Below are 15,728 nucleotides of genomic sequence, written 5' to 3'. Positions count from 1 at the left end.
TCTCCCCAGAAAAGCCTAGGCTGGCTTGGGCTACAGGGGAAACGCCTAAACTGGCTGTAGCCGGCCAGCGGGAGCCATCTGCATGAGCCATCTTCATGAGCCATCCACAGGCCGCTCAGAAAGCCTGGTAGACGCGTCTCCGCATTGCCTTTCAGTGTGGGAGACTCTCACCCACTCGCAAATGAATCATAGAAATTTGAGCCTTGCGAGACTCCCTCGCTGTTCACATCGTCCCCAGCCCTGGTTTCTGAGCCCCCAGGCTCAGGCTGATTCTTCAGTGACTCAGGCCCTGGGATTCCCAGCATTTCCTTCCCCAGCAGTGGGTTTTTGGCTCCTCTGTTCTACTGTAGTGCTTCCAGTTGCTGCGCCTTGGACCACCCTCGGAGAACTGCTTCCCCCAGACTCCTGTGGCAGCTCCATCAGCACACGGACTCCACGACAGGAAGAAGTTATCTGACCCCTAGCTCAGCACACACGGAGCCAAATTACGCACATCTGAATTTCCCTGTTGTTCCTTAGAAGCCAATTATTCTCAACAGTTGCTGCAGAATTAGTTTCCCATCAGAAAAGGAAAGGCTCCCACAGGGGTCTGATTAACTTCTCACTGGGCAGAGCACCCAAGACTGCTAGGCTGCCTGACCAAAGGCAAAGAGGTCATGCAAGGCAGCCTCGGGGTTGTCTGCCTTTGACTCCTTTCATTTTGCGTGTGGGGTGGGGAGGTGCCAGAGGGAGGCAGGAAGCCAATAAAGGTTTAAATGGATGGAGACAACTAGAGAGGGTGGTTCTCATGCCCACCCCTCTCCCCCACCTTAGTTAGTCCTTTATAGCTACAGTCACCAGCAATTGTCATGCTCAGGGGTGCTTCTACTAACTACAGTCCATTTTCTATTAGCAAAGAACTTAATCCAAATACAGAACGGTCAGGGGTTGTGAGTCTTGCATTGGAGCCAGGAGCCTAAAGGGGCTGCTGCCGTAGTGGTCTGGGCGATGCGGGAGAAGGGGAGAGACAGGGGTCAGACACAGGAGCCGGCGATGTGGAAGGAAACCGGCAGGCGTTAGGCAGAAAGAACAGCAAAGGGATATCGGAGACCTGTGTGTGGCCCCACGGTGCTGATCTCCACTTCTCTGAACAATCACTTCTCTCGGAGTCAACGCTCTTGCCTCCTGTACCTTCCTCAGTTTCCCTCCTGGCCCCTGACCACCCCTGTGCCGAGCACGCTGGGGAGGTGAGGCTCAATAGGCAGACCTTGCTCTGTTCTCAGTGGTGGATGCAGAAACCTGTTCCTGGCATCCCACGTAGAAGTCAGCGGATGACCTACCCTTCAAGAACACGATGAATTGACTCGCTCTGGTGGCCTAGATGGGGGAGTCTAAGCACCACAGATAAATGTTGTTATGGGAGTTCCCAACAACCAGTGACAAACTTTGAGACTGCCCAGCACACCAGATGCTCTGCAAGAAGCAGGCCTTGTTCCGGAGTGTTCAGAATTGCAGTGCTGTTATGCTCTGCTTCCTGGTGTGAGCTGCCCAGCTGGGACTCGGCTATGCCTTCCACCGGACAGTGCCACCCATAGCGTCTTAGAGAGGTGTGAGGGAGAAGTCTATTATTGTTTTGGTGGAACATACTGCTAAGGAAGAAAGTTGTAGCAGCCAGTACTTCCAATGATATTCGTGCTCACAAGTGGTCTTGTTCAGTGCCTTGCCTGGAGCAGTGTACACAGTGGGCAGGGGAAGGAGTCTCGCTGCAGGCTGCGCTGCAAGTAATGGGTGGGTAGAAGTCTCAAGAGCACGGGCCCTTCTGTTATCCTACTCTGCTGCGTGATGGATTCCCAGACACTCACCCGTTGGGTATCACTGACGGTGTACCGCAGAGACCTCAAAGATTGCCTCCCTCCAGACTGGGGGTTTCTCTGCTGGGTGGGGTGGGGGGATCTCTCTGGTACAGTGTAGAGACTGGGAAACTCGTGATGATCCAGCCTAGAAATTTAAAAAATTCATTCCATTTTCAAATGTGTTGGGGAAAGGCCCCTGAAAACAATGGAAGCCCCTCTAAGCTGGCAATGGATGACACTAATAAAACCTGGCAAAGGTGGGCAGGGAAAGATGGAGAAGTTACATGTGTTATGCGACAGCTGCAGCTGAACAGCCCCTGCTTCTGGCTGGACACAGCAGCCCAAAACAGAGAGAATCGTGTGTTTTGTACAATAGGAACATTTGCTAATCCCGGACATTTTGCTCCTTTCCACGGTGAAAAGACACGGCACAATCACAAGAATCTGAGAGGACAGAGAGTCGCTTCTTTGCCGGATTCCTCCACTAGCTCCCGCAGCAGCGGGTGGGGCACGGTGACCTGGTGGGGACTGTGTTAGATCAGAAGATAGAGTACGTCGCTGTGACGACATACAGCTCAGGCAGCCAGAGGGGTCAGCAAAAGAGAGACTGTTAGCCAGGCGTGGTGGTGCACACCTGCAGCTCTTGCTGCTTGGGAGGCTGAGAGGCAGGAGGATGGCCTGAACCCAGGAGCCCGGGAGTTCGAGGCTGCAGTGAGCTATGATAATGCCACTGCGCTCCAGCCTGGGCGACAGAGTGAGACCCTGTCTCTAAAAATAAATGAATAAATGAATGAGTAAATAAATAAATAAAAATCAAACCAAAGGGAGTGTGAGCTGGGCAGAGGAAGTCAGATGCGACTTTACGGGGTTAGAGAGCAGCCCAAGGAGACAAAATGCTGCTGAATTCCCAACAGCCCGCCAGGGAGGGAACTGTGTTCTGCCACTCACTGAGGCGGCCTCACTTGGTGTATCCTATTCCATTCTTGGCCCCTTAACCACTTCCCACTGTTAGGAGGAGGATGTTTGTAAATCTGAAGCAAAAGGAATAAGAAAGTCATTTAAAGAGCCCAAGGAGGATTACACATAAGCACCGGTTCTTTATGTAATATTCGTAATTCCCTGCAGTCAGCCTGTTCCTTTCCTGTAAGTTAAGAGTCCAGGGGATCAGGGTCTGGTGAGGTGCGACGCTGGGGGCCGTTAGGAGGATGGACTGAGAGAGTGAACTTTCTCCTGGTCATTCCCGAGGGCGTCTTCTCACTGGTCCCCCGGCTCAGGGTTAGACAAAATGAGTTTCTGCGAGGACCAAAGTGATTTTCTACACACTGCCCCGCGAACGAGACAGCAGATACCTCATTATTCATACTTGCACTGAACATGGAGCGGCCTGCTGATTAAGTCACTGGGCTGGGTTGGCAACAGCCATGCACTCGGCTTCACCTATGAATAACAGTAACAATAACACCCACGAAGGGAGCAGCCCCATTGTGAGTACCTGCCGTGTGCCAGACTCCACGCTAGGTGCTTTACATATGTAATCCAATTTAATCCACACACTTCCCTGAGCAATTGACATTGCAGCCTCTACTTTACATATGAGGAAACTGAGACTGAGCCGACAAATAACTTTATATGATTCTAACCCAGGCTCTTGTCTGATCCAAACACCTCTTCTCACTGTGCAGTAAAGTCAGGCAGAAAATTGTGGAGGCGTGCAAGAACCCGAGAAAAGCAAAAATGAATTTGAGTGTGTGGGGAGATTGTTAATAGCAGACACGGAAGCTCCAAGCTCTCCCCCGAGGAAGCAGGGTAAATGCCATCATTTTTGCATTCATGGTGAAATTGGACACATTCCTGCAAAACAGCCAGGCTTGGAGGGAAGTGCCCAGTTTGGGAAAAGGTCGTTGGAGCGGGTCAGGGTGGGTGACAGAAGCCCGTGTCTGCCTTTCCTTCTGTTCCTTGCCTACAGAGAGCGAGGCATCCTGGTGTACGTGAGATCATTCTAGATTTCTGAGCACCTGAGGAGGAAAGTGAGAGGAGAGAAAAGGCCCCTGTAGTGTTGGAGCGATGGATCAGTGCTCTGTAATAAGTACCTGGTGTGGCAGGAAAGGGCCTCAAGCACACACAAAGCCTCAATTAAATGAGGTGGAGAGAGAAAGACAGTGGGACAATTGCAGGATGTGCTGGACCGTCTCCTGCCAAGGTGGGGGCGTCCACACCCCCATTCTGCCTAGGGTGTGAATAAGCTCAAGCTCTTTCCTTTTGATGTCCCTGGGGAGGCTGCACTGCATTTAACCGCCTTGGGCGTGACAAAGCACTCCTGCAGCTGACATACATCAGAATAGCCTCCCCCACTGCGTCCTTCACACTTCCTTAATTTTCTAGGCTTTATTTTCAATGGGCTCCCTTCTTCAGCTCTGCTGAGATTATGGCTGAAAGTGTTTGTTTATCCATGCACTGTTAATCAATATTAGTTCCCAATCCCTCCACCCTGTGATTTGTGCATTTGCCTGTCTTCTGTATTGAGTCCTGAAGGTGTGGAATTTGTGTAAATATCATGCACAAGTAGAAGGCACATTTGGGGGTATCTCAAGCTGCAGGTTTTTAAAACCCTCAGAATGGTCATACCGAGCTGTAAGAAATATAACACTCTGCCCCAGACCAATAGCAAGCTCTCTACCAGGGGGCACACGGAGCTCAAAGGCTCAGGTGGAGTAATACTCGTCTGAAATGTTCAATCAGTAGGTGATCAGACTATTAAACTGTAATTAGGTTGTTATAATTATTGAAAACCAAAGAGCATTATTAGAAATTGTGTCTCTCACATTTTATATCTCACCCAGGTTCAAATTAGTAGACAATTCAGTCTCGGGCATACAGTAATAGTTGCTATACCGTGGAAGGCATTCACTTCTACTAAAATTGCTGCGTGAGCAATTTGATGGAAGCACGGACACGTCCCTAGTGGAAAATGGAAATTTCTGTGACATTGTTGCAGAGAGACCTGGAAATGACAAAGGCCCTTTAAAAACCAAAGTCCTACTTTTGGCCTCTGAAACACAAACAAAATAAAATATTAATAGTTATCATAAAATGTACTTCTTTTTTGAAATAGGCTGTATTAGAGAAATGAGTAGGTAGATACCTGAGAAGAAATGGAATTATGTTTACATTTAGGTATGTGGAAATTAGACAAACAAGCACTTAGGCCTATCAGAGCTAGGTTAACAAGGTGTTTTCAGGAATTTTTGATGAAATTGTGATGGTTTTTATTGCAAATCTTCCCCATTTTAGCAGCTAGCCCAAATGCGGGAAAGCTGAATTGTCTTACTAAATCCAACAGTAACCTTTTTGTCCCTTTCTTTTTTCTTTTCAGAACTCTCTTTGTTCCTGAGTTACCAAAAAAGCCAAGATGTTGGTGTTGCTGGCTGGTATCTTTGTGGTCCACATCGCCACTGTTATTATGCTATTTGTTTCCACCATTGCCAACGTGAGTAATGTTCTTTTGTTCTTTCATTCATTAAAAAAATCACTTCACTATTTCCATCAAGTACTACAAAAGGAGTTTAAGCCATAATTCTTGCCCTCTGTGAACTTATAGCTTAATTGTGGAAAAAAATAAACACACACTTGCACTTCAAACAATTAAATAACAAGAGGATAAAAGTGAGTGTTCCTATGAGTGATCTTGCCAGGGCTGTGGGCATTTAGAGGCTGGAGGATACAATGGGGCTTCTTCGGTCTCTAGAGGAGCTTGAGGTGAACTTGGAGGGGCTTTAGGTGAACTTGGAGGACCAGCACACGGCTGAGGTTTCCCTTAGCGAAAGACGGACGGTGGAAGGAGCATAGGGATGCATTCCAGGTGCGGGTGCTAGCACAGGAGCACATGTGAGAAGGACCAGCTTTGGTCAGGGCATAACGAGGACACTTGTGGCTGGAGCAGAACGTCCCTTCCTTCTGGGAACTTGGATTAGGAGGATGGATAAGAAGGAGTGAGAGGAGGAAAGGCTTTGATTGCCAGACTGACGAATTCAAGTTTTAAGTGGAGAGTAGCATGTGAAAGTGAAATTTTGCAAGATTTACCTGGTGCCACTGAATTAACTCACTCAGACAAAACACCATAAAAATATCCTACGGAGGTGGCGAGAGTCTCTTCTCTCTGAACCTTGGGCTACTCTGACCTCTAGTGGCAGTTGATAGCGCCCCATTTGTGTTTGTGGTGCTTTTCTCAGGAAAAAAACAAGACAGTTCCTTGGACTTAAAAACCAAGGCCACCAGTCACTAGACAGGCAAACGATGGTTCCATGATCTGTTTAGGTCCTTTTAACAGTCAAAGGATAAATGTGTTTTAAAGTTCGGACAAGCTTTGGAAGTGCACGTGGGTGCGATTACAAGCAAAGCTAATTTAAGCATAACTGTGATAAGATACAACCCCTGCCCCTGTGGCCTCCTCCAGATTTTATAATTTAGTCATTCTGTATGCCAGCTCCTATATCTCTCAGGGTAAGTCCGACAGACATCTTTAAAGCGTATGAATGGATGCCACAGTGCTGCATAGGGCTCAGCACACAGTTGTTTATTGCACGGAGAGCAGGTGATCGCATGTCCTTGGCCCTGCCTTTCCAGCGTGTGCATTTGCATGGTGCATGTGTGTGTACATGTGTGTGTGTGTGTGTGTGTGTGTGTGTGTGTGTATGTGTGTGTGGGCAGGACCCTGCATTTGTTTTCTATTCCAGAAGGATAATTGTTTTCTTTGGGCCAGGTAGGAAGTGATGCCTGGGGGAATCTGCTCTGGTCACCCTTCCACTTCCAGCTGCCCCCACAGGAAAGCTCTTGCTGTGCTATTTTATGATGAAATTACTCTGCATGTTCTGACAGTGAAATCTGATCCTTCCGTTTAGACGAAAGTGGCTTATTGACCATGCGGACTCATTGCGCTTTTCCAGTAGCTCTTATGTTTCTTAGTTGTCTCCAGTTGGACATTTTTCCTTAACTTTTTTCCCCTTGTTAGCCAGGCCCTTCAGTGAAACAGTCTTGATAGAGGGTATGAATTGTGCATACTTAAAACCAATGTCCTCATCCAGGCTTTCTCTTTCTTAGAACCTTTGAATTTTAAATCACTGTAGTTAAATTACTTCCATTTTTTTTAAGGTCATGAAGGATGTGCAGCCCGGAGAGACTAGGTGATTTTTGTTTTAGCAGGTTTCACATTCTTCTCTTTCTTACCCCTTGGGACCTTGGTGACTTCAGTTTTATTCAGACCTATTTCTATCCGGAGGTAGTCTGCTTAACCATATCTCTGGCTAAATAGACTGTCTTGATTAAGATTTGGTCCTGGCTCAAGCTGGTCTGTTATTTTCTTTTTAAAGCAGAGGGTCAGTTTTTAATCCACTTTTTCTTTCCTTCTGGTTTTAGGTCTGGATGGTTTCAAATAGTGTAAATGCATCAGCAGGTCTTTGGAGATACTGTGCCTCGGGCATCTGCAACGGCTCCCTGACATATGGCAATGAAGGTACGTATGAAGATATGGATCCAGTGCCAACAATGGTGTGGTCAGGGACACGCCCAGCCCCTGGGGTGGCCTAATGCCCTTGCTTTCCTCACCTGTGTCCACAGATGCCCTCAAGACAGTACAGGCCTTCATGATTCTGTCCATCATCTTCTCCGTCATCTCCCTCGTGGTCTTCGTGTTCCAGCTCTTCACCATGGAGAAGGGAAACCGGTTCCTCCTCACGGGGGCCACCATGCTGGTGTGCTGTGAGTATCTCAGGGGCAGACTCCAGTTGATGCAGGAGAAGCCCGTAGGTCAATGTTACCACGCGGCTCCTGGCAACTTGAGCAGATGAGCACATGGCTCAGAGAAACTGCCGTGGACATTTTTCTCCTCTGGTTATTTGTTCTCTTGTGGAGGACTTTGGATTAAGAACCCTCTTTTGCTTCATTGTTGAAAACCGGTGCTCCTGGGTAGGTGCCAGGTGGGGGCCACTCCCATCAGGAGGTGGGGCCTGAGGAAGGATGTGGACTGCCACAGTGCACGCGGTTTTTGTGGTTCTCATTCTCCTGTCTTTCTTCCCTAATGCACCCAGTTTGGTGGAAGGCTCCCTGAAGAGCCTGCCTAGCCATGCTGGGGTCCAGATGGGACAGCTGGGTGGCAGGCCTGGCGTTCTGCATTTTACTTCCCATTTGCAGCCACACAAACCGGTGCCCATACGGGAGCCCAGACACCACTAATGTATCAACACAACCGTCAAACTTGGTCCAGGGCAAATCAACAGAACTACTGTTTAGGGACAAACAACCAGAGTTTATTTTTCCCATTGCCAAGGAGGGAAATAGGATCTTTAAATTATAAAAATTTTTTCTTGATTTTAACAAAAACTTACACATCTTTTTCCTCCCCCTGCAGGGCTATGCATTCTGATTGGGGCGTCTATCTACACTGACCGTTATGCAAACAGCAGTGCAAACTACTTCCTGGGGTATCAGAATCACCACGGCTATTGCTTCATCCTGACCTGGATCTGCTTCTGCTTCAGCTTTATCATCGGCATTCTCTACCTGGTCCTGAGAAAGAAATAGGGCTGAACAAGTTCAGGGGATCTGGGGGGGTGGGAGGAGGACCGTTGAACCTGGGAGGGAAGTGGAAGATGCTACAGGGAAGAACCAAGACAGGGGAGGGCGTGGGAGGGGGAGGAAATGGGAAGAGGCCAAAACCCAAACCATTACTGAGGAGATTCTCCACTGCCAAGCCCCTGCCCTTGGGCGAAAGTCGTTGGCTAGTACTTTGATGCTCCCTTGAAGCCGGCCAGAGAGCCTCCCTCCAGCACCAGACTTGGCCTCCAGCTGTTCCCAGCAACTCGCACTGCCTGGGGCCCATCAGCTGCCCCACCGTGGGCTCCATTTCTGAGGGTGAATTCTGGGTCATGCACTGAGGTCCACATACCTACTGCACCAAGTTAAAATAGCGGTACAAGTTTTGGCAAGAGCAGGTATTGCCTTTGTGCTGAATGTGCTAAGCCTGGAAGCCATCCCGCTTCTGACCCAAAGCAAAACATCACACATCACATTCCAGTCCAAAGTGCCTACTGGAGGGCTTTGGCCAGCGAGCCACTGTCCCTTTTGAGAACAGATACTTAGCTCTGTGGAATTCAGTGACAAAATGGGAGGAAGAGAGATGGTTTATAAAGGCCAAGTCGGTGGGTTAGCTAAACCAAGAAAGAGAACTTTTCCCGGTGGAAGGCCTAGGGGCTGGTCAGAGCCCAGACCAGACCTCACAGGCTGTCCTTCGTGGGACCCTCTTGCCATGGACTTTGCTAGGCCTCTCACTCAAAACCAAGGCAGCTCTTCTGGAGTTTCACTGAAGCCATTAATGAAGGCACCACACAAACTAGGGCCTCCAAGGGGCAATCTTACAACAGTACTATATTAGGGTTATGTTTTTAGGATTCTCCCCAGTGCAGTCAATATATCTTTTAAGTATATAACAGGAGAGAGATGGACATGGCTTCTTGTAACACAATCCCACTATTCTTCCTCTAAATTATAAACTTTTGAGTAAGTTGTGTCTAATTATCCATATTGGGGAACCGGGCTTCTAGGCTCAGTAGTGGCTCTAGCTTCCACACTGGCTGAAGTGGTCACCTCTTAGAAGCCCCACCTGTCCCACATCACAGGTGAGGCGTGGCACTTCTGGAAGCTAATTAAAACACGCCAAATGAAAACCAAATGACAGGCCCTTGGGTGAAAGGTGCTATGTAATTGTGAAGTATTAAGCATACTACGTATCAGTCATGATAGGAACAGAATGCCTGTGCTCCCAGGAAAATAAGATAATCCCATGAGATAAATCAAAATGTAGGTGATGGGCAGATATTTTCTTTAGAATAGAAAAAAAAAGGCAAAAACTTGTGGTACCTAGTCAGATGGTAGTTGAGCTGTCTGCTGCCGCGGGAGCCTCTCTCTGTAGGACTTAGAAGTAGTAGATATTCCTGGTTAAGCAGGCATCACTCTGCAGCTATTTTAAGCCATCTCAGATTCTGCCTAAAGGGGTTTTTTGGAGGGGGGAAAAGACATTTCCTTTATTATCCTGAGAAGAAGATCTACCCCAGGGAGAATCTGAGATATCTTGCCTACTTTTCTTCATTAGTTTTCTCCTCAATCGCTTTCTTTTATACCTTTCCTATTTGGGGAGTTGTTAGGCCATGATTGCTGGTATTTATGTAAAGGGACTATTATTAAGTATATTTCTCTGTGTTTATTCTGGTTAAGGAAATGTCGAAGGCAGGTTACCAAATTACCTGGGCTGGGATTAGAGAGATTTGCCAGCAAAAACTGTGGGATGATGACTATTTTAATTACGATTGAATTATCACATGATTATAGAAGGCTGTCTTATGTGCAGAAGTATACTTACATATCAGATATATCCAAAAGAGATACTCACATTTTGTTAAGAAACTGAACTATGACTGGAGTAAACCATGTATTCCCTTGTCTTTTACTTTTTTTCTGTGACATTTATGTCTCATGTAATTTGCATTACATTGGTGGATTGTTCTAGTACTGTATTTGGCTTCTTCATTAATAGATTATTTCATATACTATAATTGTAAATATTTTGATACAAATGTTTATAACTCTAGGGATATAAAAACAGATTCTGATTCCCTTCACTGTGTGAATGTTTTCTTTCTCAAAAAAAAAAAGATGTAAAAATATGGATAATTGCGACATTTACCCCTTATTAAGTTGCCTATCAGTTTGATTTGGACAACTTGACATTTATTTGAGATATTAAACTACTTTCTGATAATGCATTAGGCATTTTCTGTAATAACTCTTTCGGGCAACTGAATGTTGTTAAGTATAGTTTTATCTTGCTTTAATTAAACCTCCTAGGCAAAAAATGGAACCTTTGTAAGCTAATACATTAGAGATTATGATTTTAAATCAGAATGCCTTGTGACATTTAGAAATGAGACACTTGTAAAGATTCCTTGAAATAGTGTCTTCAAAACATAAAGTGACTCACAAAGGTGTGCACCACGCACATTTGTAGCAGCCCGTTCCCTGCACACATCGGGCACAGTTGTGGGCTCCAGGAGTGAAGGAAAGTGTCACTGCTCTCTGAGCAGTAAGGACTGGCTGGCATCAGCGGCGGAAGAGCAGGGTAGATACTGCGTGTTCCTGTGTCATGTCAACACCGATGTGGTCAGGAGGGTTTTAATGTGGAGTAGGCCATTTGCAGCCTCCTCTGGTCTTGGATGAAATAACTGCACAGAGGAATGCATCAGAAACACACAGTGGAACCTGAACATGAAACTTCAACATATTTGAAATCAATTAATCAAATCGCATGAATTCTTGATGCTTTCTCAGAGGCCTACACGATTTCTGTGATTGCTCTGGGGTTCTGTCATGAGAGGTCCACTTCCTTCCCCTAGGTCTCCCAGGCGCTTTTTCCCCCATGTCATATCCCCAGTCATGAATCAGACTCCTGTGGTCCCTAATGAGATGGTAGTTGAGCTGTCTGCTGCCGCGGGAGTATCTCTCTGTAGGACTCAGAAGTAGTAGACCCTCCCTCCACCCCTTCCCCAGAGAGAGCGTAGGTCAGAATCTCCAGCAATCTCCCAGCCCTGCCCGGGATGTCCTCTGCTGCCAAGATGGTATTTTCCCCTCGAAAACCTGAATGGTGAATGGGGGTGTATTAGGGTTCTCCAGAGAAACTGAACCAATAGGGTGTGTGTCTGCGTGTGTGTGTGTGTGTGTGTGTGTGTGTGTGTGTGTAAAGAGATGTATTTTAAGGAGCTGGCTCACGTGCTAGCGGAGGCAGGGAAGCCCATTTGCAGGGTGGCTGGGAGGGAGGCTGGAGAGCCAGGTGGGAGCCGATGCTGCAAGGCCACCTGCGGCAGCGTCCCTCCTGCTGCGGGGAGGTCAGCGTTCGGTTCTATTCAGGCCTTCAACTGACTGGATGAGGCCCACCCACATTATGGGGGCAATCTGCTTTACTCACAATCCACCAAGTTCAATGTTAATTTCATCCATAAACACCTTCACAGAAACATCTAGAAGAATGTTTCACCACATATCTGGGCACCGGGGCCCAGCCACATGGACACATAAAATTAAACCATCTTGGGGGGAGTATTCCTATCCAGCATAAGGCACCGGATTACTAAATATTTTCAGAAACGATTTAAAAGAGCCTAAACAGTAGGAATCTTTATGCATACAATTGACACTTAGCTCTTTTAGGTAATGCAGTAGCAAGACATGGGGAATATCTTGCAAGATGAGGTTGGATATCCTATGAAAGGACAGAAAGTTGTCACAGTCCTTTTACAGAGGAGGTTAATAAATATTTGTTGAATTAAATGACTTAGGTATAGTCAACTTGAATTAAAGTGGTTAAGTAAATACTCTTAGATAAAATTTTTGTAAGTTATAAGTAAAGAGAGAGTGTGAGCTACAGAGCTCACCAGGACTACTCAAGATGGGGTCCACAGCAAAATGGTAACTTACTTATTCATCAAGGTGATAAACTTGAGGTACCAAGTAGTTCATAGACAACTATTATTATATCACTCTGCCTTGAACTCAGCCATTGCAGTCCCTGTGCAAAACCCCACTGGCTTTTAGGCATGTGAAAAAAATTCAGAAAGGCCTTCTTCAGAAGGTATGTGAAAACCAAGAGGATGCTGAGCAGGACTCTGCACTTGGTTTTTTTTTTTTTTTTTTTTTTTTGAGACAGAGTCTCACTTTGTTGCCCCGTGGCATCAGCCTAGCTCACAGCAACCTCAAACTCTTGGGCTCAAGCAATCCTCTTGCCTCAGCCTCCCGAGTAGCTGGGATTACAGGCATGCACCACCATGCCCGGCTAATTTTTTCTATATATTTTTAGTTGTTCAGCTAATTTCTTTCTATTTTTTAGTAGAGACAGGGTCTTGCTCTTGCTCAGGCTGGTCTTGAACTCCTGAGCTCAAACAATGCACCCGCCTTGGCCTCCCAGAGTGCTAGGATTATAGGCGTGAGCCACCGTGCCCCGGCCAGGACTCTGCACTTGAACAAAAGCAGCTCTCTTCGATGTTTACTAAGAAATAGTCACAATATACCAAAGTACTGTACAGCTTAAATGTGCCAGCAGAGGCTGGGCGTGGTGGCTCATGCCTGTAATTCCAGCACTGCAGCGCTGTGGGAGTATGGCTTGAGACTGGGAATTCGAGACCAGCCTGGGCAACATAGTGAGACCCCATCTCTACAAAAAATTTCTAAAAATAGCCAGATACAGTGGTGCACACCTGTAGTCCCAGCTACTTGGGAGGCTGAAGCAGGAGGATGGCTTAAGCCCAGGAGTGTGAGGCTGCAGTGAGCTATGATCATGCCACTGCACTACAGCTGGGCGACAGAGACAGACTCTGTCTCTTAAAAAAAAAAGTTTTAGCAGAAAATGTTTAAATGCATTGAAAGAAAGGCTAGATTTTGGGACATAGAGGCAGGATGAAAAGAAGAAAACTTGCTGGAAAATTTGGAGTAGATCCTGAGGAGGGGTGACTCAGCCTAGAGGAGGTCACCACTCCCAGGACACACGGCAGGTAGGGAAGGATGCATGCTGATTGAGTGGAATCCAAGGAAGGGAGGACCTGGAATCCCAGGTGGCCTTATTTCTTCTGTAAGGGAGACGAAGAGCGAACTCCTGAGGCAGCAGGGAGGTGGCAAGCCTCAGACATACATTGATAAGCTACTAGGTGCTGGGTGCTACCCCTGCGTGCTGGAGGAAAAGATGAATCAGTTATGTTTCCTGTCTTCCTCTAGGCTAGTCTGGGGCTCAGTGGAGTACCTAGAGTGAAGGGAGGCTGTGTGGGGTCATAGAGGAGGCCGGAGCGCTAAGCTGGGGGAGGGCAGAAGAAGGATTTCCAAGTCTTCAGCCCTGCCTCAGGACCCAGTCCTGTCCCATGAGCAATTACCCAACAAGCCCTGCAGGTTCGACCTCTGCTGCATCTCTTACTGGCCAACATTTCCTCGCCCCAAATGCCACTCCTTTGTTCTGGACCCTCGTGTCTCCCATCTGGGGACCTGCAGGTGAGAACTGTTCTCTCAGCTTCCCTGCCTTCATCTACAGTCTCGCCAGCCCGTCCTCTGTGCGGATGTCAGGAGGGGTGTTGATGAATGTTTCTATCACTGCCGCGCTGGGCCAGCCAGACGCCAGCAGAAGATGTCAACATGCATAACATATTCTTAGGCCAGGCTCATGCTCAATCTCCCAGTTAACTGCTGATCTTCAGAGCTACAGAGTGAGCCCCGATTCAGGAATGACTGGGGCTCTCATTCACTCATGGCAAATGAGAGACTTTACTCTCTTAAGAAATAAATTGAACAAGGGTGGCAGTGAGGAAGAACAGACTGTGGAGCCCTTCCCAGTGTAGGAATGTGTTGGTTCCAAAAGTTATTTTCCTAAGTTGGTTCTTTGGAACTCAGAGCATATTTGTCCACAGAACTATTTTACTTATGATATGGGCTCAAAAGACTTTTGTAATCCAGCTTGGAAACATAATAATCTTTAAACTTATTTTCAGTGGGATGTGAGTTAGTTTACATTCTGGAACCTGGAACCCTCTGCTGCCCCTGCAAAGCCCTCATGGAAAGAGGAGCGGATGTGATGGAGGGTTGGATGGAGAGTGTGTTAGAACCAGTTCCCAGTTCGGCCCCAGGAACAGAGTGGCAGAATCCAAGGCTGCAAAAGGCAAAGGAGTTTATTGGCTGGCTTGAGCTAGGGTCCAAGTCCCAGAGCACCAACGCAGTGGTCTCTTTACGAACTAGGACCCCGCCCTGGGGTAAAAACTAAGCTTTTATGCTTTTCAGTAGGTTACATACGCTGGGCACACCATTCCCTCTCCCCCCTTAGTTCATTTGCTCCTTCAAAGGTGGCTTGATCGAGTTGTCTCCTGATTGGTTGGCTCCAAGGTGCTCCACGTCCCAATACTTTTCCAGCTGTTTTGCAGAGTCATTGGGCGGGAAGAGGAGGACCCGTCCCAGGAACTCGTGACTTAGGCCCACCCGTCTTGGGGAAACTAAAACTTAGGCCTGTGTCAGGAGATTCAGCCTGTCATGGAGTCACTCCTGCTCCCCCTTCTGCCCTTCAAGTGAATACGGCCCCCATTTGGAAGACGGTGCTCAGCGTCTGCCATGAACGTGGGAGAGGTGTTCACCATGATTCCGTCCGCATCTGCTTCTCTGTCCTGTCTGCCTATCCAGCTTTGTAAGTTGGGTGTTCTTAAGCTGACACTGCTCGTTTCACTTCCTCGATTTTATAGTCCCAAATCAATTTAATTCTCCCACTTGTATTAGCATATCAACAGCATACATTCGCTTTACTTAGGAACTTTTGAATGATGCCACTACTTAGTGTAGTAAGTTACAGGCTTTGGGGCATTATGACATCTTACTATTTTTAATCTGATTTCACCAATTCTCCTCTGTCTTATAAAGTGCTGACATAGAGTGCAAACGTATTTACAACTTTTCAGGTAACTCAAAATTAAACCGGATTTGAGTATTTGGGTGTGATTTTGCAATAACTTTTGAGGTAAACCAGGCATTGCAACATCAAACCTATAGTTTGAGCACTGTAGTACTAGATGTATGAGTGAAATGGATTGCACTAATTATTCTGACATTTCGTCACCTTGTTTTAAAAAAGCCAGGCAGTATTCTGGCAGTAATACTTAGGTCTAGATTTCTTTCCACATCCTAAGTGATAAAATTCGCTTCAACATGGCACGCTGGAACTGACTACTAATTTCTTTCCCCAGAATAATTCAAATTCTTTACTTCTCATTGTATTTAATACTTGTCAGAGCCCCTGGAAGGATAGATAAAAGATAAATGCAGACAATTATTAAT

The 15,728-nt window shown here is 46.8% G+C and overlaps 1 protein-coding gene across 1 annotated transcript; it reads left to right on the top strand.

Moving 5' to 3' along the window:
* Window positions 1-5,205: 5,205 nt before the first annotated feature.
* On the top strand, window positions 5,206-10,501 carry EMP1 (epithelial membrane protein 1). The gene is made up of 4 exons (XM_045554292.1): window positions 5,206-5,319; window positions 7,245-7,341; window positions 7,446-7,586; window positions 8,236-10,501. Exons 1-4 carry the CDS (start codon window positions 5,242-5,244, stop codon window positions 8,406-8,408), a joined length of 489 nt encoding a protein of 162 aa, XP_045410248.1. The 5' UTR covers window positions 5,206-5,241; the 3' UTR covers window positions 8,409-10,501.
* The last annotated feature ends 5,227 nt before the right edge of the window (window positions 10,502-15,728 follow it).

This window comes from Lemur catta, chromosome 6 (genome assembly GCF_020740605.2).
Source record: "Lemur catta isolate mLemCat1 chromosome 6, mLemCat1.pri, whole genome shotgun sequence".
Taxonomy (NCBI): Eukaryota; Metazoa; Chordata; class Mammalia; order Primates; family Lemuridae; genus Lemur; species Lemur catta.
This window is presented reverse-complemented; position numbering and strand designations above follow the sequence as displayed.